This window comes from Nerophis ophidion, linkage group LG01, assembly GCF_033978795.1.
Source record: "Nerophis ophidion isolate RoL-2023_Sa linkage group LG01, RoL_Noph_v1.0, whole genome shotgun sequence".
Classification (NCBI taxonomy): Eukaryota; Metazoa; Chordata; class Actinopteri; order Syngnathiformes; family Syngnathidae; genus Nerophis; species Nerophis ophidion.
The window spans coordinates 59,664,544-59,686,870 of record NC_084611.1 but is presented as its reverse complement, the minus strand read 5'-3'; the positions used below and the strand labels follow the sequence as shown (position 1 = coordinate 59,686,870).

The 22,327-nt window shown below is 41.0% G+C and overlaps 2 protein-coding genes across 4 annotated transcripts in view; one reads left to right on the top strand and one right to left on the bottom strand.

Moving 5' to 3' along the window:
• maml3 (mastermind-like transcriptional coactivator 3) overlaps positions 1-22,327 on the top strand; it is a 328,731-nt gene that overhangs the window by 46,029 nt on the left and 260,375 nt on the right. The gene's annotated exons all lie outside the window — the stretch shown is intronic.
• Positions 6,164-22,327, bottom strand: part of LOC133557731 (uncharacterized) — a 30,636-nt gene continuing 14,472 nt past the window's right edge. For 2 of the 3 annotated variants that reach the window (XM_061908471.1, XM_061908461.1), the window contains exon 3: positions 6,164-11,873. In XM_061908471.1, the coding sequence (XP_061764455.1) occupies positions 7,967-8,956 (990 nt within the window). In that variant the 5' untranslated portion in view covers positions 8,957-11,873 and the 3' untranslated portion in view covers positions 6,164-7,966. Of the gene's footprint in view, positions 11,874-16,224; positions 22,296-22,327 lie in introns of those variants that run through there. The other variant, XR_009807837.1, reaches the window with a different exon arrangement.

Genomic DNA, 22,327 nt, shown 5'->3' with positions numbered 1-22,327 from the left:
AACCATTTCATCTTAAACAATTTCCAATCATCCTGGATCTTCAAACTATTATTTTTCCAAGTAAAAAATCCAGGAATTCCCAGAAATCCTGTTTTTTCAAACCTTTTTTGACCCTTTATTCTGGCGATCACTCCTTCCACATTTTTCAACCCACTTAAACAATTCCACGTTTAAGTGGTTTTTCCGAAATTCCTTAATACCATTTCACAATTAAAAATGTTGCTACTTCAACATTTCTTGACCGATTTGAAAAATTCCAACACCAATCAACTCTTTCAGACCATTCAATTTTTTTTTTTTATAATTTAAAAAAAATTCCCCCTTGTACCTAAATTCCCCAATTTTTGGGAAATTCCCATATTGGAATCAATGGGACATTCTTCAAAGTTCCACAACTCCCATGTTTTTCATCTGATTCAAATGGTTACAACTTCAAAATATTTAGCCTGTTTGGAAATTGTGTGCTCTACTATAACAATTATACAATAAAATTCCAGGATTTCAGTTCGTCAGCATTAATACACAATTCCTTCAGGAATTGCCTCATCCAGTTAGTTAATACAGTTGTAATTGAAATTTGCAAAAATATTGTTTTATTTAAATGTAGTATGTGTTTTTTGTTGTTGTATTGAATGAAAATTGCATTTGGTTTTGATATGATCAATATGATATTGACGGGCTGTAATAAATAACAGAGATGTGTTCAGAAACAAAGACATTTCAGATACTGTATAAAGAGAAAGTGCGAAGCACAATGCCAGCAATATAACAATATTATCGCTAAATACAGGTTTTTGTTGCAGATGATTTCCAAAAATACAAAAATCTGTTTTTTTCCTATTGCCCCGGTATATTATTTTGCCCCTCTTGAGCTTCCGTAGCCCACGGATATTAACAAGCCAAGCAAACCATTGCTAATGCTAATGCTAACAAGAGCAAGACATTTATTCCAAAGTAGAGAAAGTATTGTCAGTGCTTTAACAAGCTTGGAACAAATGACTGAACGCTGCACAGTTTCTTTAAAAAAGGCAGAAGCACAACAAATGTATTCCAGCATCTGAAATGGCATCGAGCCGAGTGGGGGAAATGCAAATCTTTCAATGGTGGGCTGTCAGGGCCAGCATGGCCTTCTCTGCTGGCCTAACATAACCAGAAATCATGATCATAATTAAAGATAAAATTATTTATTTATTTACTTTCCCTAAATATCTAAAAGTATTCATATTCTCTTCGTGTCATATTATGCTCCTCCCAGCGCTGTTGTTTTTAAGTTTATAGTTTTTATCCAATCAGAATTCAGCTAGTTTATTTTGCCATGCTGTACCAAATCTGCCTTCAGATTCAGCAATGTGGGCGTCCATGCACTGTAAGTAATTGGGGACATACAGTTGCAATAGCCAATCAGATCACGCGTTGTTGTCAGTAAGGTCTTCTAGATGGCCTAAGGCAGATATATAGTGATGTTATGAGCCTGGTAACAAAGAACTCCATTACCCAGCATGCCACAGTAGTGATGAGCAAGCACAGTAGCCCCTTTTAGATTTGTTTAATGTAGACATGCCTGCAGCGGGATGTTTTTGATGAGCACGCTATGGATTAAACTCTAATAACTCAGTCAACACGCCTAGTCTGCATCTTTTATGATTAGACAATAAAATACAACACATATATTTGCAAGGCCATTTTTAAGAAGGATATTTAAAGAGACACTACATCTTGTATGACCATGTGTGCCAACCCCTGAAACTAGCTCAGCTGTCCTGGCGATAAAATGTAAGTTCAGATATTCAACTTTTATATTTGTTTACGTTTAAATTGTTTTTTTGCCATTTTTATTTTGACAGTACCAAATAAGATGTTTTAAGTATGTTTTAATTGTTGATGCGGTTTTATTGATTTTAAAATTAGCCAGAAAAGAACCCGTTTTGTGCAAAGTCCAGTAGTGCGTAAATGTGTTTCTGTATAGTATTTCTCCAGCAATTATGGTATTCGGAGAGGTAATCATTAAAGTTGGACATCCCTGAAGGCCTAGGTAGGAAACGCACAGCCCGCCACTGAACCCTTTACAAGGCAAACAAGAATGGAACAACAACTTCACCTCAGAAGCAGCTTACTGTGGCAAAATCATTTAAATAAAAATTGGTCTTCTCAGTTACCAAATGTTTACTGAGTGTTGTTAAAAGGAAAGGCCATGTAACACAGTGGTAAAACTGCCCCTGTGCCAACTTTTTTGTAATGTGTTGCTGCCATTAAATTCTAAATTAATGATTTGCAAAAAAAAAAAAGTTTCTCAGTTCGAACATTAAATATCTTGTCTTTGCAGTCTGTTCAATTGAATGGAAGTTAAAAAGGATTCTAAATGATTGTATTCCGTTTTTATTTACGAATTACACAATGTGCCAACTTTACTGGTTTTGGGTTTTGTAATTTGCAGGCAATGTACAAGGCTACATTTTTGTTTACAGAAGCATTTTATTCATGCATAAGTATTGCCTCTTAAGGGAAGCTCTTAATTTAGTAATTTGAAAATTATTGCATGAAAAGTGCAATTTATATCTGGTTTAAAAAAACATTTACAAATTAAAATTTCAAACCAGTCAACCATAAACCATTAACTACTTTTTGAGCAAATAAAAACATGATTTGAATTATACCCTGTCATTTGTATTATTTGGTTTCTTTAAAAAGTAGGGAACAAATCGGAAATACATTTTTTTGTGAAAAAATCCGATTACAATGAATACACGTTATCATGGTACCAACTCTAAAGTGCACTTTTTCTTCATTGGAGATTTTGATCACTGGAACATGACACTAAAATAAACAATCCACAGTTTTTCTAAACTTTTTCCTACCTGTTTTTTAGTTGGAACATACTCAGAAATGTGATATGCTTGACAAAGTTAATCCATCACTCTTGTTAATATTGCAGGGTCATAAAAATAGAAATACATTTGTGGTTACATTCTTCATAGTTACGGCTGTTTTCCTGTTATGGTAAATTGCACACAAAGATAGCAAATACAAGGTTGATGATGCACTGACAGAGGAGAACCTTCAGGAAACTAGTCTTTAAGTCAAAGAAGGGACATAATTTTGGATTAGTCATTGGATTCTGTGTGGACCTAACTGAAAATACGTCTGTCTGTAGGCCAATTGATCATTGGAGTTGTTTTTTCTTATACAAACAATTAGACACTCTTGAGTACAGTTGAACCCGTTTAGGTTGACACCCCCTGGGACTTGCTGATTGACGTCAACATAAGAAAGACATAAACAGAATGGGTGATAATAAAGGAATTTTACTCAACTGTACCAATTTTCTGTACTTTTCTTCTTTCCTGTAAATTTGTCTAATATTAAATTTGTATTTTTTTTAATTCAACTTTTAAAATTAAGATGATGATAGTATATGTGTTGTCCAGTTATATCTAGTTTTCTTACACTTCTGCGTATCATTTTTTAGCGTTTTATGGTCGACGTAGGATGCAGTTGTAAATCCAAGACGCAGTTTATAGACTACGGCGTGTTGCCGTTGTAAGGAGGTAGTCTTTGCAATTAAGTTGAATGTGCCTGTCTTGTCTTTTGTTGGGTCCTACAAAGTATTAATACTGTAAGTATTGTACTTATTACAAAGCAGCTGTTTGACTGTAACTTCTACAGTATGTTAATACTAAATTTGGAAGCGTTACAATTGCCATCTGAAATGGCTAATGCGAATCACGAGCATGTATATGGCATATCCAATGAGCATCGAGCGAGAACATTTAGAAAAGTGGAGCCTTAATACAGTAGGGCTCCACTTTTCAGGTCAGGGTGAACTTTATTTTTCCTTTAAGGCAATTTGTCTTGTGCATCGTTTTACATTATTGCTTCATAAGGCATACACAATAATCACATAAAAACGCTCACATTAAAACAAACATTATCAAAGCAGGGCTAAAAAGAGGAATTACAGTACAATGGACAGTTTAAAACCCTAACCCTAACCCAGAAAAGTGCGAAGTGCTAGAGTGTTAACATTTCAGAGCATTCTCTATCAGGCTGTAATTTGGAATCAAAATATTGTATCGTTCGAGAAGTGGTACCAGTTAGTACGAAGCTAGTAAAATAAGATTCTAGCTACAAAGTGGTCAGGCAGCCATTGGTAAATCCCATAGCCGAAAATATTTTTTTGCATTTGTGGGCTGCCGATGCCAGAATTTCCTTTATTTTTCTTTATTTTCTGAAATATTTTTTTCTCATTTTCAAATGCAAATGTTCATAGTTATGAGCCTATGGCGATTTGTTGACAGGGTTTGTCTTCCATTTGTGCGTATTCATATTTGGATCATTGTGTTTTCATATGACCTTTTATCCTCTGACAGCTGCTGCATTAATTTTGTTGTATGTTTTCACAAGTGCTGTCAAACGATTACATTTTTTCAATGTGATCACACTTTTGAAATGTGAATGATTTTAATGGGTTGTAATAAAGTATTTGTTCGCATAATTTGAATATTTTGGACAAATTACATTTTATTGTCAGTATGCTATGCAGGAACAATTTTAAAACTCTTTACTTTGAATTTGCGCAAGCTTTGTAATGGTTTTATCCCAAGTCCCATTTTTCATATATAAGGCGCACTGGATTATAGGGCCCATTAAAGGAATCATATTATTATTTATTTTTTTCTAAATCGAAAGCACTTCCTTTTGGTCTACATAACATGTAATGGTGGTTCTTTGGTCAAAATGTTGCAAAGATTATGTTTTACGGACCATCTTCAAGCCGCTTTCTGACAGTCACTTCCGGATGCGCCGTTTTGTGGGTGGTCTTATTTACGTGGCTCACATTTGGCAGCGTCTTCTCCACGTCATCTTTGTTATAGCGGTGTAGTGTGCAAGGACAGGAGCGTAAGAAGTGTCAAAAGATGGAGGTACCTGTCTTAATGACATTCAGACTTTACTTAAATCAATAATGGCGCGGCAGCTCCTCATCAACAACAAGGCTCGAAATGTGTCCTGTGAAACACCGTCCGACCAGAACTCTCTAATAGCTAACGTTTTTTTGGTGAATAATGTAAACTATGTTTAAGGGCTTTCATGGCGAGTTTACTGACCGATATAACTAAGAACTTTACACTACTTTATATTAGAAAAGGCAAAAGCAGAGGATGAATGTCCCATAACAAAAAGATAGAGAAAGAGAAGAAGCTTATCGACTATGGTATCGGCACGGAGCACAAAGGCGGACGCGCAAAATTTTTCCGAATTTATGCAGATCCCAAACACAGATCAGGAGGTGCCCGAGGCTAAAAAAAGTTGCTTTTCCATATTATGAAGCAAAACGCCAGATAATGTCTGACCTTATACACACACTATAAAAATACTCGTATGTTGAAGCACAGTACAATCCATTAAGCGGTGCGGCTTCATGGCTTACCAAAGTCATACTAAAACATTTTGAAATATTTTTGAGCGCCATGTGGAATGTTCAATATTTTCAATGGAACATCTACAATGTTGATGTTGTTTACTTGAGTCATTTTGCCATCATAGTGCAGTCTACGCGTATCTCTTATGTTTGAGTGCTATCTACTGGCAATTTCAACACTTTCAAGTGAGGTAATAAAAACTACACATAAGATGCACATCAGAATCAAACAGCTGATGTATAATAGGTAAGCTAATGTCTTGGAATTGCGCTTGCATGCAAAGTCTACTGTATAAGGCGTGGAAATGACTCAGAAGTGTAAGAAAACAAGGTATAACAACAGGACAGCACAGTTATCATTATTAGCTCAATTTTTAAAACTGATTTTATAGTTAAACAAATTAACATTCATGAACATACAAAAATACCAAAAATTGTCACAGTTGAGTACCAGTATAGATACCTATAAAAGATACCCATTCCTAGATGTCGGATCATATCGGTATAATTTTTTTCTGCGGATAATGATATAGCATAAAGTATTGCCTGGATCAAAGTGTGCTCAGCTCCCCAAAACAACACGTTTGGAATTAGTGTTTTCCCAATAGCAATATCTTAATACCGGTACAAAAATTTATTTTGATACTTTTCGATATTTTTTTAAATAAAGGAGACCACAATAAAATTGCATTATTGGCTTTATTTGAACAGAAATTAACATTAACCATATGTTTCTTATTGCAAGTTTGTCTTTAAATAAAATAGTGAACATATAAGACATCTTTCTGTGTGGAGTTTGCATGTTCTCCCCGTCACTGCGTGGCTTTCTCTCACCCCAAAAGACATGCTCCTGGGGATAGGTTGATTGACAACACTAAATTGTCTCTAGTGTGTGAATTTGAGTGTGAATGTTGTCTGTCTGTGTTGGCCCTCGATGAAGTGGCGACTTGTCCAGTGTGTACCCCGCCTTCTGCTCGAAGCAGCTGGGATAGGCTCCAGAACCCCCTGCAACACTGAACGGGATAAGCGATAGGAAAAGGATGGATAGATAAAACACTGCAGAATGCCGATGGACTTTAGCCGCTAGCTAGCTAGCCGTATCTTAAGGCACCTCTTCCTTAAGGCGTTTCAATGTTATAGCTTCACCTTTATTGTTAGTTTTTAAGCCAAAATGCGTCCGTTCTCCCTTTTATGTTTACACACATTGTCTGCTTGTAAGCACTCCGTGATTGTGCGCTGCCGAACATGCTCTTCTGCTTGTAAAACCAGCAATGACAGGACGTGACGACGGCGGGGGTCTGGGGGACCGGTACTTTTCAGAGGCGGTATGGTACCGAATATGATTCATTAGTATCGCGGTACTATTGATTGTACAGATATGGTGTTGTTTCTGCTGGGCAAGTATGCCTGACGCGCCTCCTACAGTGCCTTAGGTCAGCTGCAGGGTCATCAGCCGGGGACCACTGCTCATTGGAGTTTCGCTCTCTTTAAACCCGGAACGCCTCCTGGTGGCAGAGCGGTGGCAGGACGTCTCCCTGCCACCCCCTGCAGCTGACCCATCTTATTGCCTCGACCCCCCAGTACTTATCCCTCTTCCTCAGCCACAACCAGAAATTTCCCTTTTCTGCTTCCTCAGCAATGGCCTTTGTTTCCCTTTGGAGCTTAGCCCCAGTCGATCCCACATCTCGGAGCAGCCTTATGGTTGATGTACCGACGAAGCCCCGACAGCCTACTTCCACAGGGTAGATGGTAGTGGACCAGCCTGCCTCTGCACTCAGCAGCCAGATCTGCATATTTGGCTGCTTTGCGCTCGTAGGCTGCCTGGATTCCCTCCTTCCAGGGGATGGTAACGTCAATCAGCATGGCAGACTTGGTAACAGCAGACCACAGCACAATGTCTGGGCGGAGTGAAGTGGTGGTGATCTCATGGGGGAATGGGAGCTGTTTGCCGATGTCAGCCCTCATACTCCAGTCCCTTGCCAGAGAGAGGACATTGCGGGGGCCTCGTCGGCTGATGTCTCCTTTTGCCTTCCCCTGGCTGTTGGGCTCTTGTCTACTGCTCTCCAAGACTTCTGCCAGTTTCATCAGGACTTGATCATGCCGCCATCTGAAGCGACCCTGTGTCAGCGCGATCTTGCAGCCTGATAGCAAGTGCTGCAGGCAGGCGTTGGGAGCACTACAGAAGGGACAGCTATCCTCCTGGCCGAACCACTGGTGGAGGTTTCTGGGGCATGGCAAGGTGACCATCTCCGCTTGAGATGGTCTCCTGTGGACGGGACTCTCGCTGCTGTCTTGGATCCGCTTGAACTGAACTCTCGCGGCTGTGTTGGAGCCACTATGGATTGAACTTTCACAGTATCATGTTAGACCCGCTCGACATCCATTGGTTTCGGTCCCCTAGAGGGGGGGGGGGTTGCCCACATCTGAGGTCCTCTCCAAGGTTATTCATAGTCAGCATTGTCACTGGCGTCCCACTGGATGTGAATTCTCCCTGCCCACTGGGTGTGAGTTTTCCTTGCCCTTTTGTGGGTTCTTCCGAGGATGTTGTAGTCATAATGATTTGTGCAGTCCTTTGAGACATTTGTGATTTGGGGCTATATAAATAAACATTGATTGATTGATTGATTGATAAGTTGCCCCTAGTAGGAAGCTGAGTCTGGCTTGTGGCATCTTCCATAGGTCGGCCCAGCTGGTGGGTCTGCTGATGGTACCTTCCCAAGTGGTCCATCTTCCTTGGCGACCTTGAGACACGGCCTTGACTGTATATTGCTCCTGGTTCCCCCTTGAGACCTCCTCCATAACCATGACTCTGCGTTCCATCTTTGTGGCCTTGGACCAGAGGTGTGGAGAATCTCCCCAGCCAAGCCCCGCTCTTCCTACTTGCACCCTGCCAACTATTTCCTGGTGTTGGAGCCTGCCAATGGCCTTGGCGACCTCTGGCCCTGCTTGCCACTTCCGACCTGTTGGGGTTGGTACATGTGCATTCCTCACTGTAGGATCTGAGGATTCTTCCAGCTCGAGAATCAATCTGGCCTTCTCCTGCTTGTAGCCCAGGGCGATGGACTGGATCGGCAGATGCACTAGAGTTGCCCCAAATAAGCCATTGTTGGAGAAGCAACGCTCAGGCCCAGTCACTTTCGGATGTAGTAGTTGGTTAATCTGTCCAACCCGTTGGCTGTTGAGGATGGAATCTCGCACATCTTCAGTGGCCACATAACCCTTTGGGTACAGTGTGTGAAGCTGTAGCACCACAACTTGTACTTTCCGGGGAGCTGGCTCTTGTTGATACTCGCTAGGCCTTCTGAGAGTTGTTTCTGTGCTGCCTTGCCTGCGTGCTTGTCCGACAGGTCCGCATTCTATCGCCTCCCTAGGCTTTGGATGGAGTGGTTTACCAGTAGAGGGATTTGCTGACCTCCTGCAACAAAGATGGTTTTGTCGTTCCTGGTGCCTTTGCGCAAGGAGAGGCTTTGTGACTTGGAGGGTTTTATCTTCATCCGTTGCCGTCACTAGCTCATCCAGCCTCTTCAGACACCTTCTCATGCATGGAGCTGTTTACAGTACCACAGTGACATCGTCCATGGACCTTCGGAGTGGTGGAAGCCTCTGCGCTGTCTGCAGCCTCATTCCTCCTACAGTCTGACGGGCTCCGCGGAGGATGATTTCAAAAGCTGCGACAAAGAGGACTGGGGAGATGGAACACCCCATGGCTGTGCCTACTTCCAGGCGCTACCATCCTGTTGTAAAATATTGGAGGCTGAAACACATCTGGAAGTCCCTGAAGTAGCTGGTTACCAGGTTGATGATGGAAACAGGGACGTGGAAGAATTCCAATGCAAACTGGATGAGTTTGTGAGGGACAGAACTATAAGCGTTGACAAGGTCAAGCCACACCACGTGGAGGTCGCTCTTCTCCTGCTTGGCCCTCTGGATCTGTGCCCAAATCATTGAAGAATGCTCCACGCATCCTGGAAAACCTGGTACTCCTGCTTTCTGGCAGCGGTTGTCAATATAGCCATTCTCTGTGAGATAAGAGGTTAGTCTCTTGGCCATGAGTGCAAAAAAGATCTTTCTCTTGACATTCAATAGAGCAATGTTCCTGGATTGATTGATTTTATGGGACTCCTGTTCCTTCGGAATAAACACCGCCACAGCTCTCTGCCACTCCGACGGAATGAGTAGATTCTTCCATGTTGTGCTCATTAGCTTCCACAAGCATTTCAGCACTTAGGGGCAGTTCTTAAATAGCTTGTAGGGGATTCCGTTAGGCCCAGGAACTGATACTGACCTCGCTTTCTTGACCACTGCTCTTACCTCGCTCAGTCGCGGAGGGAAGCTGTCAAATTGCGTGGTTGTAGGTGGAGGAGGAGGGACGTATCTTAGTGAACCTAACGGATCGTTCCTCTTTGAGTCGCTGTATTGGCCCCTGATGTACTGCTCAAGCTCCTCCTTGGTGGCTTCCAGTTTCCCGTTTATTTTCTCCTCCAGAAGCTGACGGGCGTGCTTGAAAGGATTCTTCATGAAACTAGCCCTTTCTTTCTCCTTTCTTTTCTCGCGTCTGCGAATACGCTCTGCTCTTCGCATGCTGCCCAGCTTCTGTCTCACCTCGTCCCATAACACCTACAGGCCTTCTTTCTCCTCTGTAGTTGCTTTACTCCATCTCCTGCGGAGCTGGCGCCAATCTTGCACCAAGGCGTCAATCTCAGCCTCCCTCCTGGCCTTTCCTGGGGGGAGATTGTGCTGTATCTTGGTGAGGCTAACAAATCTAGCTTTGCACTCCTCGTACAGGATGTCCCCAAGAAGGTTGAGTTTCTTGTCCACTTTACCACGTAGTGCGTTCTCCAGCAGTAGACTGAGGTCTGGGTCCAGTTTCTGCCATATCTTCACATCACTTGCCATAGGCCACTTCATGGTGCCCTTTCTTCCTGGTTCCCTCTTTTCTGTTTGCTGGGTGACTGGGGGGCTGGCAGGTCTATGTTCAGCATGTACATATGCCAGGGGGTTCTTCCTCTACCGTTCGCATATCAACAATGTTTGGACCCTCGGCTCTGTGGTTCTCTCCCCGGCTGGGGGTCCTGCTTGTCTTATCTGCCGGAGCAGTGCAAGGATGTTGTATGCCTTTCTTCCATACTAATACCGGTAAACCGGATAACCCTATTCGGAGTTTGCTCTTTGGATTGCAAATATGGAATTTCTAATGAGTAATTGTAATGTGATGTAATGAAAGGCGTCGTCCTTCAATATTTAATCTAAGAAGGCGTCAAACACATCAAAATAATAACAAGAAACAACCAGCAGCACTAAAAAAATCTACATAGCACAGGTAAGAAATGCCAACTTGCCAATCTAGCCAAGAAATAGCAGTGAGTGGATAATGGCATTGCTGCCTGTATACACACTCTTCATCCTTCACACCCCCCAAGGTAGTTTTTGTAGATTGTTCTCCTGCTGTAGTCATAGCGACTGTGATGCAGACAACTCGAAAGAGACTGCCTGTCTGGTTGAGTGTGTGTGTGTGTGTGTGTATGCGTGTGCGCGTGTGTGTGTGTTTGATAGAATGCCAAAGTGCTCTCAGCTCACTAAGGAAGAAGAGTTGAAAGATTATGTAATGTCTGCTTTTTTCTCTTTTTTTTTTTTTGACAAAACGGGGAAGAAAAATAAATGTCTGCATTTTTGTTTGCTTAAGTGGGCATGAATTATTGTTATGAATCAATTGTGATGTTCAAATAGAATTCATAGTTTGCCTAAGTCTCTTTTTCAACTACATCCAACTTTTTTCTCTTGATCGGGATGGGGAGTGTGAGGGCTGGAGTGGGAGGAGCCAATGTGAGAGGAAGGTTGGTTCCAGTGGAAAGTGGGCGGGATGGGGCTCCTTGTGATGGCGCCATTCTCCTTCACCGAGTCCTCCTATTGGGTGATGTAAGGGAGTCTATAAATAGGCCCCTAATCTACAAAACACAGGGCTAAAAATATATGGAAGAAGTGTAAGGGAGCTGCAGACATAGTGGGAGCAGCTTAATAGTGAAAGTGAAAGGAAATATTTTGAGGTAAATGACATTTCAATCTTATACTTTCTGAAGAAATTATGTAAGAATGTTCATCAGTCAAATAGGTGGAATTAAGTCTGGAAGAAGGCACCATGGGGAACAGGGGTTCGTATGTGTGCCTCAAATAACAAAGGTCCTGGGTTCAATCTCCGGTCTCATGGTCTTTCTGTGTGGAGTTTGCAATGTTCTCCACGTGCTCCTTGGGTTTCCTCCGGGTACTCTGGCTTCCTCCCACCTCCAAAGACATGTACCTGGGGATAGGTTGATTGGCAACACTAAATTGGCCCTAGTGTGTGAATGTGAGTGTGAGTGTTGTCTGTCTGTGGCCCTGCGATTAGGTGACAACTTGTCCAGGGTATACGCCGCCTTCCGCTCGATTGCAGCTGGGAAAGGCTCCAGCCCCCCCTGTAACCCTGAGAGGGAAAAACGGTAGAAAATGGATGGATAGAAGTCTGGAAGAGCTTTGAAATGCTCTCATTGGTGTTAGTTTTTAATCCATCAAGAAGAAATAAATAATCACATAATGTTATCAATGTAGTTTACTCATTTTCCTAAACTGGTGTACTAACATTGTGTGTTTTTTTTCTGTGCATATCGACAACACAACTTATGAATTTGGCATCATTTCAATAATCACACATTTAGGTTAGAAGCATATTTATGTGCACCCACAAAATGAGTCCCTATGGAGTCACAAGTACGACATAAAATGTACAGATTATCAATAGCATTTACTCTGTAGAAATATCACAGGTTACATTACCAACAAAATTTTTGACGATCAAGACATGAACGTAACAATCCATATTTTGTATACCGTATTTTTCAGACTATAAGGCACGCTTAAGATCCTTTCATTTTCTCAAAAATCGACAGTGCGCTTTATAGCCGGTGCGCCTAATGTACGAAATATTTCTCGACCTCGAAGCAATTTTATTTGGTACATGGTGTAATGATAAGTGTGACCAGTAGATGGTAGTCACACATAAGAGATACGTGTAGACTGCAATATGATGACAGTAAACAACACCAAAACTTTAAATGTTCCATTAAAAATAAAGTACATTACACACGACACTCAAACATCTGTCTAAATGTTTTAGTATGGCTTTGAAGCCGCACCGCTTGATGGATTGTCCGCGCATTACGGCTACCGTAAGACATACAAGTATTACTATGGTGTCTATATAATGACCGCAAAATGGCACCCATTAGCAGACACTATTTGGCATTTTGTTTCACAACATTATGCAAAACCAACTTTTCTGACCTTCTGGTACCTGCTGATGTGTATTTTAGATCTGCTTAAGTCCTGAAAATGTGCGCACTTCCGCCACTTTCCGTGATGATGCCGTAGTCGATAAGAATCTTCTTTCTCACTATCTTCTTGTTATGAGGCCTTCACCCTCTGCTGTTGCCATTTCTAATATAAAGTAGCGTAAAGTTCTAACATATATCTCGCTATGGACGTGCTAAAAACTACCAGTTCTGTGGATTTACATAATTTACCCACGGAACTTTAGTTATTAGAGAGTTGGGTTAGATGATTTCTCACGGAACACATTTCCGGCGTTGATGTTGCATTATTGAGCCACGGATGAGAAGATGTTGCGGCGTTATTGATTTAAGTAAAGTCTGAAGGTCATTAAAACAGTTAACTCCATCTTTTGACACTTCTTCCACTCACGCCCTTGCACACGACACAGCTACAACAAAGATGACGGGGAGAAGACGCTGTCGAAGGTGAGCCACATAAATAAGACCGTCTACAAAATGTCGCACCCTGAAGCGACTGTCAGAAAGCCAGTTGAAGATGATCCGTAACACATAATCCATGCAACATTTTGACCAAGGAACCACCATTACATGTTATGTAGATCACAAGGAAATGTTTTCAATTTAGAAAAAAATCATAATATGACCCCTTTAATGCACTTTATAATCCGGTGCGCCTTTTGTATGAAAAAAGACCAGAATAGGCCTGCTAAATGGCAGTCCGCTTTATAATCCGGTGCACCCTATGGTCCAGAAAATACGGTTCTATCACTAATAAGCAGCGTAAGTAAATAGGGCCCAAACGCGGACGTGTTGACACGCCACATAGCACCGCCCCCTCTGAAGACATGAACACTCTCGCAGCAGTGGATAGAGAATTGCTTTTGCGACATCCACTGGACACATCCAGCCAGCCATTTTCTACGGCTTATTCCCTTTTCGGGTTGTGGGGGGTGTTGGTCCCTATCTCTGCTACAATCGGGCGGAAGGCGGTGTACACCCTTGACAAGTCGCCATCGCAGCCACTGGACAGATTTCATTCAAAAATGTTAACTCATTTTATACCTAGAAAACTCATCCCACGGACCGGATAAAACCTGATCAGGCCTGCGGGTCGTACGTTTGACATCCCTGATCCAAATTAAAGGGTTTAACTCTCCCTTGTAAAGGCCTACTGAAACCCATTACTACGGACCACGCAGTCTGATAGTTTATTCATAAATAATGAAATCTTAACATTGCAACATATGCCAATACCTCCGGTTTAGTTTACTAAATTGCAATTTTAAATTTACCGCGAAGTGTCCTGTTGAAAACGTCGCGGAATGATGACGCTTATGTTCACGCGTGCTTGTGACGTTATTGGTTGGAGCGGACATTTTATTCCAGCACCACTCACGACTAAAAGTCGTATGCTTTAGTCGCATAATTACACAGTATTTTGGACATCTGTGTTGCTGAATCTTTTGCAATTTGTTTAATTAATAATGGAGACAATAAAGAAGTATGTTGTTGGTGGAAAGCGGTAGATCGCAGCTGCCTTTAGCAACCAAAACACAACCGGTGTTTCTTTGTTTGTTGTGAAGCTTTAATATGGAACAGAGCGGTCAAGCGGACATGTTTCTCTACCACATGTCACCCGGCAGGTTTCGGTGAGAAAATTGTGGTAATAAGTCAGCTCTTACTGGAGACATGACCGGATCTTGCGTCCTCCTGCAGCTGTCAAAGAGGCAGCTGTGACTTTCTTGGCTCCTCCATGGCTTCCATCAGAGACACTGGCGGTCACCACACCCCTCCGACTTTCAAGTATGCCTTTATAATCTCACTAAAACACTAGTAACACAATAAGCAGATAAGGGATTTTCCAGAATTATCCTGGTAAATGTGTCTAATAACATCTGAATTGCTCCCACTGCCCTTGCTTTTTTTTCCCTAGTGCTTCACTCTAACTTTCCTCATCCACAAATCTTTCATCCTTACACAATTTAATGGGGAAATTGTCGCTTTCTCGGTCCGAATCGCTCTTGCTGCTGGTGGTTATGATTATAAACAATGTGCGGATGTGAGGTGCCCTACAACCCGTGACGCCATGCGCACATCGTCTGCTACTTCCGGTACAGGCAAGGCTTTTTTATTAGCGATCAAAAGTTGCGAACTTTGTCGTCGATGTTGTCTTACTAAATCCTTTCAGCAAAAATATGGCAATATTGTGAAATGATCGAGTATGACACATAGAATGGACCTGCTATCCCGTTTAAATAAGAAAATCTCATTTCAGTCTTTTGTTGTTTGACTTCATTAATGTGTGACTTGTATTTGTGTCGTTTAAACCAGGGATGTCAAACTGGTTTTCATTGAGGGCCACATCGCAGTTATGGCTGCCATCAGAGGGTCGCTTGTAACAGCGAATAATGTATGAATTTGACTCTGGATTCCATTATTAATTATATAAATTGGCTCTAGTGTGGGAATGTGAGTGTGAATGTTGTCTGTCTATCTGTGTTGGCCCTGCGATGAGGTGGCGACTTGTCCTTCTGCCCGATTGTGGCTAAGATAGGCACCAGTGCCCCCCGCGACCCCAAAGGGAATAAGCGGTAGAAAATGGATGGATGATATAAATTGTTTTAAAGTAGACTGTCAATTTTACAGTAAAAACTTTACATTTACAAAATGTTTCTGTAAAATAGTGTTTTTTATTTCTTGCAACATTTTACAGTAAAGTACCACTGTTTTGTTTTTTACAGAAAAAGCTGCCAGCTTAGTTGCCAGAATTTCACTATTAACTTTACTTTGGTTTTTACAAAATAATATTGGTAATGGAAAAACAATACAAGTTTCTGGCAACTTAGCTGACAGTTTTTCCACCGCAAAAACAAATGTACTGTTTTTCAACTTACAGTAATACACCGTTAAAAACATCAACCATAGATTTTCCAGTCAAAAACTGGCAGTTCAGTCAACAGATTTTAATGCAAAAAAAACCCTAGTATTTTTTTTAAATTTACAGTAACATGCTGTAAGGGAACAACGTAAAATGTATTGTAATTTTTGTTAAATGGATGGGTAGTTTGCTGTAATAAGTATTTTTACTTAAACTAAAACATGTTTGGAAATTATGATGATATACTGTAATATATGTTGCAATATTTAAACTTCAACTTCAATGTTTACTTATATAGCCCTAAATCACGATTGTCTCAAAGGGCTGCACAAGCCACAACGACATCCTCGGCTCAGATCCCACATCAGGGCAAGGAAAAACTCGGGGCGACGGTGCTATGGACGTCGAGTGGATCTAGCATAATATTGTGAGAGTCTAGTCCATAGTGGATCTAACATAGTGGGGCCAGCAGGAGACCATCCCGAGTGGAGACAGGTCAGCAGCGCAGAGACGTCCCCAACCGATGCACAGACAAGTTTTCCACCCTGGGTCCCGACTCTGTACATCCAGCCTTTCATCCGTGGCCACCGAACCTGTGCCCCCCCCCCCCCCCCCCCCCTCCGCGAAGGAGAGGGGGGACGGAGAAGAAAAGAAACTGCAGATCAATTGGTCTAAAAGGGGGGTTTATTTAAAGGCGAGAGTATACAAATGAGTTTTTTTTAAGATATTATTGGATATATTGGATACTATTATCGTTTAAAAGGTATGCAATTTTAAACAGTACATATATTTTTTCTGTCAAAATGAGTCTAATGTAATTTAGTAAGAAAATATTAAGTACTTTATTAACACATATCATTTCCAGGTGTTTGCGGGCCAGATAAAATTATGTTGTGGGCCAGATCTGGCCTCCGGGCCTTGAGTTTGTCTAACAGTGTACTAAGTAAAACAGCTTACATTGTAATCCCCTGACAAACTATTTGAATAAAAATCATTCAGGGAGGTCTTGATTTTTTTTTTTAGATAATCCAACAAATTTAATTCTTTAGAAGAGGATAATGACATCCGACCATATAAGCCCAGGAATCCAATATTGCATTGTTGTTAACTCTCAGACACGAACGATTGAACATCAATGAAAATACATCATCATGCTGTTGAAAAAGGGTACTTTCTGGGTGTATGTGAATGTTGATATGTCCTAAAAGTACTGCATGCTATTCGGTCAGGGGTACTCCAATACCAAGTCTGTAATTACTGTATGTTCACTGGCTGAATGAGTTGGTAGAGTGGGGACTTGTGTTTGTGTGTGTGTGTGTGTGTTTGTTTGTGTGTGTGTGTACCATGCTTGAGGCTTGTAATTGTTAATATTTAAAAAGACAAAAATGTCATCAATGGGGAAAAAAATCATGGAAATGTTACTTTGGAGAAAAAAGGGCAACAAGTGGTTGTAGATTTTTAAGTGACACTTGTTGAAAAGTGGATTCAGAATAAGAGATGTTTTTGTGGCTTGTGAAGCCCTTTGAGCCACTTGTTATTAAGGGCTATACAACTACACTTTGATTGACTGATTGAAATATAGTGTGCTGTGGCTAAAAGTACAGCTGTGCCGATCATCAATTTTCACATTTTGAAGTTCTACTATGTCTAGGTCATGGAAAGCACCATCCCAGCTCAGTGTTTCCTACGGATTGCCAATATACTTGTGGCAGTGTCAATATGATGTCATCATATTATATTATGATTGTATTTTCTTTAAAAAAATAAAAATAAAACATTTTTACACATGTGCATACTGTACATTTCTGGCTATGGAACGCATCGGTATTCAAGCCACACCCACCAAATTTTAGAGAAGAAAAGTATTTGTACATACAGGTACAGGCCAAAAGTCTGGACACCTTTTCATTTCAATGTGTGTTCTTTATTTTCATGACTATTTACATTGTAGATTGTCGCAGAAGGCATCAAAACTATGACACCTTTTGAAGTGAAAACCATTTCAGTTGACTACCTCTTGAAGCTCATCGAGAGAATGCCAAGAGTGTGCAAAGCAGTAATCAAAGCGAAGGGTGGCTATTTTGAAGACACTAGAATAAAAAATATGTTTTCAGTTATTTCACCTTTTTTTGTTAAGTACATAATGCCACATCAAGGGCGTCGCCCACTCAAGCACCAGCTCTTGGTCTAAGCTGGTCCTCCGGGCTTCCTCTTCTGTGGAGCAGCCAGAGCCTGGGTGCGGTTGCCCTGATCCTGTGACCTACCCTGCTTCTTTCAAACAAAGAGACACTTTTCGGACTTTTTCGGACATTCCCCAAAGAACCTTGCACAGTAAGAAACGAACTGAACTCCAACTTAAACTGAATTAGAGATTACATTGATTTTAATTTATATACATTTTTACAATTTTATGTGAATGATTATTGACGCTGTGCAACGCTTAGGCTATTGGGCCTGCAATAAATACCATTACAAAATAACCAAGATTTTATCCCTTACCGTACCATCACGTTCTTGACGTAAAAAGATAGAAATCCAGTGTATACTGCAAATCCCTGAAAGGTCGCTCTAAGTCAATCCACTTACACATATGTCCTGAAGGGCTCTCCATTCCATTCTCAGCCCTCAAATTTAACCTAGTCAGTAACAAGAGCCAAGATTCATTCGAGGCAAGCTATCGAAAACAGCGGGGTTTGAGGTTTGACTCGGCCTTACGAGATAGGCTTCTCAGCCGAGTCGACCACAATAGTAAGTGGGACAGACGCTGAACTAGAGGGTAGTTAGAACCAGGCGAAAATTGCTTCGCCATCCAGCTGAGTAGAGTCTTGTCGGTGGAGCAGCTTGGTAAGACTGACCTCGCCGAGAGGACGGGACCCTGTGAACGGAGAGCTGGACCTGATTCGCAAGTTCTGGGAAGAACTTGTGGGTTACCACCGGAATATAACAATTTGTTCATACAGAGTTTTCATGCCTTCCGTGACAATCTACAACGTAAATAGTCATGAAAATAAAGAATGAGAAGGTCCGTCCAAACTTTTGACCTGTACTGTAGGTCATAAAATATCAATAATGATCAAAATTGAGCATCATAAAAACTTACATTGTGAATCAGTTTTCATAGACCAGCCCTAATCAGTAAAATTCTAATCGTAGAGGTGTTGATGGCCTTTCAATTTTCTATCCCTCCATCCGTCCATTTTTTTTACCGCTTGTCAGACAATATTTTTGGTACAATGGATGAAATGAATGGAAATTAAGAAGAAATTAACGGATCATAGCTTTTTTGGACATGAACATCCACCGCAAAGAGAAAAGCAGTCAAAACGTTACTGTTCACAGAAAACCAACACACACCAACCAACCAGATAGTCTTGGCAGGTCTGCCTGCTTGAAGAACAGCTAATAGGCGACACGTCACAGTGGACAAGTGACCTCTCTGAAGAAGACTGGAGATGACAGTCGAAACATGTCAGAACAAATTTCTATCCATTATACCAAAAATATTGTCTGACTATAGGAACATTGAACAAGAGGCAACAATGAACGTTTTTTGAGCTACTGTAGGTGTTGATGGGCTTCAGTTGATGTGTGTTTTGTAAAATCAGACCTTTTTTTGCTATTGAAGGTAGGTCTAGTTCAGGGGTCGGCAACCCAAAACGTTGAAAGAGCCATATTGGACCCAAAATACAGAAAAAAAAATCTGTCTGGAGCTGCCAAAAATGAAACGCCATATATAAGTCTTATAATGAAGGCAACACATGATGTCTACTTTAGCTATATTAGCTTACTACAAAATGACTGTGTCGCAGGCTGAAGTTAATCTTCGTTGATAGAAATGTTGAAATTTAATATTTATTCTATACATTTTTACAACATTAGAAACCATTAGTAAATCAGAGGCTATTCAGAAGGTGAGATAACTCCTGGAAATTACTGGCTTTCTTTCAATGGCCAACGATATAGATGTGTGTGTCCAAGTTAAAGGACACAACAGGCTGTCTTTTTTAAATTTATTTATTACAGTCTTTGGCAAGCTAGGTAATGTTTGCTGTAGTCTGGAACAACTTAGCACACAAACAACAATCTGAAATGCAGCCATTATTACACGTGTCATGAGACATGCAAAATACATTTTATACAAAGAGGATACAAGTAAAGGATATTAAATAAGCTCAAATATACCTACAAATGAGGCATAATGATGCAATATGTACATACAGCGAGCCTAAATAGCAAGTTAGCATTGATTAGCTTGCAGCCATGCACTGACACAATATGCCTTATAAGCTGTCCAACAAGTCAATGACACGGACAAAGGGTTCCTTTGTGCATTCACACATTTTGGTGGACAAAATGAGACAAAGAAGGAGTGGAAGATTTTACATGTAAAGAAACTGTTGCGTCACAGTCCACACTATGGTGAGCTCAAGAACCACCGAAATTAGTAGGACAAAACAATGTTCACCAAATACTCTCATCAGTGAAGCATACACACAAACATATTAAACAGTGGGCTTTCTCACAATTGGGAATGTTTCTGTCATGTTTGTCCTCAAACAAAAAACATACTAAAACAAAAAATATATATATTTTCACCCCGTCTTTTTCCATTTTCAATCCTTTTTTAAAAATGCTCCATGGAGCCACCAGGGCGGTGCTGAAGAGCTACATGCGGCCCGAGAGTCCCGGGTTGCTGACCCCCGGTCTAGTCCTTTATTAAAGTTATTTACTTATAAGTAAATAACTTCTACATAAGTTAATCACAAATGTCTCAAAGGAATGCACAAGCCACGACGACATCCTCTGCTCAGATCCCACATCAGGGCACGAAAAAACTCAACCCAATGGGAACAACAAGAAACCATGGAAGGGACTGGAGATGTGGGGATCTCCCCGTGTGTGATCGAAGTCGAGTGGATACAGTTAATAATATGAGAGTCCAGTCCATAGTGGGGCCAGCAGGGGATCATCTTGAATGTACAAACCCCGTTTCCATATGAGGTGGGAAATTGTGTTAGATGTAAATATAAACGAAATACAATGATTTGAAAATCCTTTTCAACCCATATTCAATTGAATGCACTACAAAGACAAAATATTTGCTGTTGAAATTCATAAACTTTATTTTTTTTTTGCAAATAATAATTAACTTAGAATTTCATGTGCCAAAGTAGTTGGGAAATGACATGTTCGCCACTGTTTTACATCACCTTTTCTTTTAACAACACTCAATAAACATTTGGGAACTGAGGAAACTAATTGTTGAAGCTTTGAATGTGGAATTCTTTCCCATTCTTGTTTTATGTAGAGCTTCAGTCGTTCAACAGTCCGGGGTCTCCGCTGTCGTATTTTACGCTTCATAATGCGCCACACATTTTCCATGGGAGACAGGTCTGGACCGCAGGCAGGCCAGGAAAGTAACCACACTCTTTTTTTTACAAAGCCACGCTGTTGTAACACTTGTCTTGCTGAAATAAGCAGGGGTGTCCATGATAACGTTGCTTGGATGACAACATATGTTGCTCCAAAACCTGTATGGACCATTCAGCATTAATGGTGCCTTCTCAGATGTGTAAGTTACCCATGTCTTGGGCACTAATACACCTCCAAACCATCACAGATGCTGGCTTTTGAACTTTGCGCCTATAACAATCCGAATGGTTATTTTCCACTTTGTTTTGGAGGACACCCCATCCTCTGTTTCCAAATATAATTTGACTCTTCAGACCACAGAACACCTTTCCACTTTGCATCAGTCCATCTTAAGTGAGCTCGGGCCCAGCCAAGCCGGCGGAGTTTCAAGATATTGTTGATAAATGGGTTTGGCTTTGCATAGTAGAATTTTAACTTGCAATTACAGATATAGTGACCAATTGTAGTTACTGACAGTGGTTTTATGAAGTGTTCCTGAGCCTGTGTGGTGATATCCTTTACACACTGATGTCGGTTTATGATGCAGTACCGCCTGAGGTGTCAAAAGTCTGTAACATCATCGCTTACGTTCAGTGATTTCTCCAGATTCTCTGAACTTTTTGATGATATTACGGACTATAGATGGTAAAATCCCTAAATTTCTTGCAATAGCTCGTTGACACATGTTGTTCTAAAACTGTTCGACAATTTGTTACAAAGTGGTGACCCTCACTCCATCCTTGTTTGTGAATTACTTAGCATTTCATGGAAGCTGCTTTTATACCCAATTATGGCACCCAACTGTTCCCAATTAGCCCGCACACCTGTGAGATGTTCCATATATGTGTTTTATGAGCATTCCTCAACTTTATCAGTATTTATTGCCACCTTTCCCCAACTTCTTTGTGTTGCTGGCATCAAATTCTAAAGTTAATGATTATTTGCACAAAAAAAATGTTCATCAGTTTGAACATCAAATATGTTGTATTTGTAGCATATTTAACTGAATATGGGTTGAAAAGGATTTGCAAATCATTGTATTACGTTTATATTTACATCCAACACAATTTCCCAACTCATATGGAAACGGGGTTTGTAGACACGTCAGGGCGCAGAGACTTGCCCGACTGACGCATAAGGAGTGGTCATCCCGGGTCCTGACCTTGAACAGCTAGCGGCTCATCCGTGGAGGCTGATCCGTGGTCACCCGATAACGGGAGCAAAGCAGAAAAGAGAGACAGCAGTTTTTTGTTCATATTTCGGGTCTCTGGAACAGATTAATTGGATCTATATTATTTC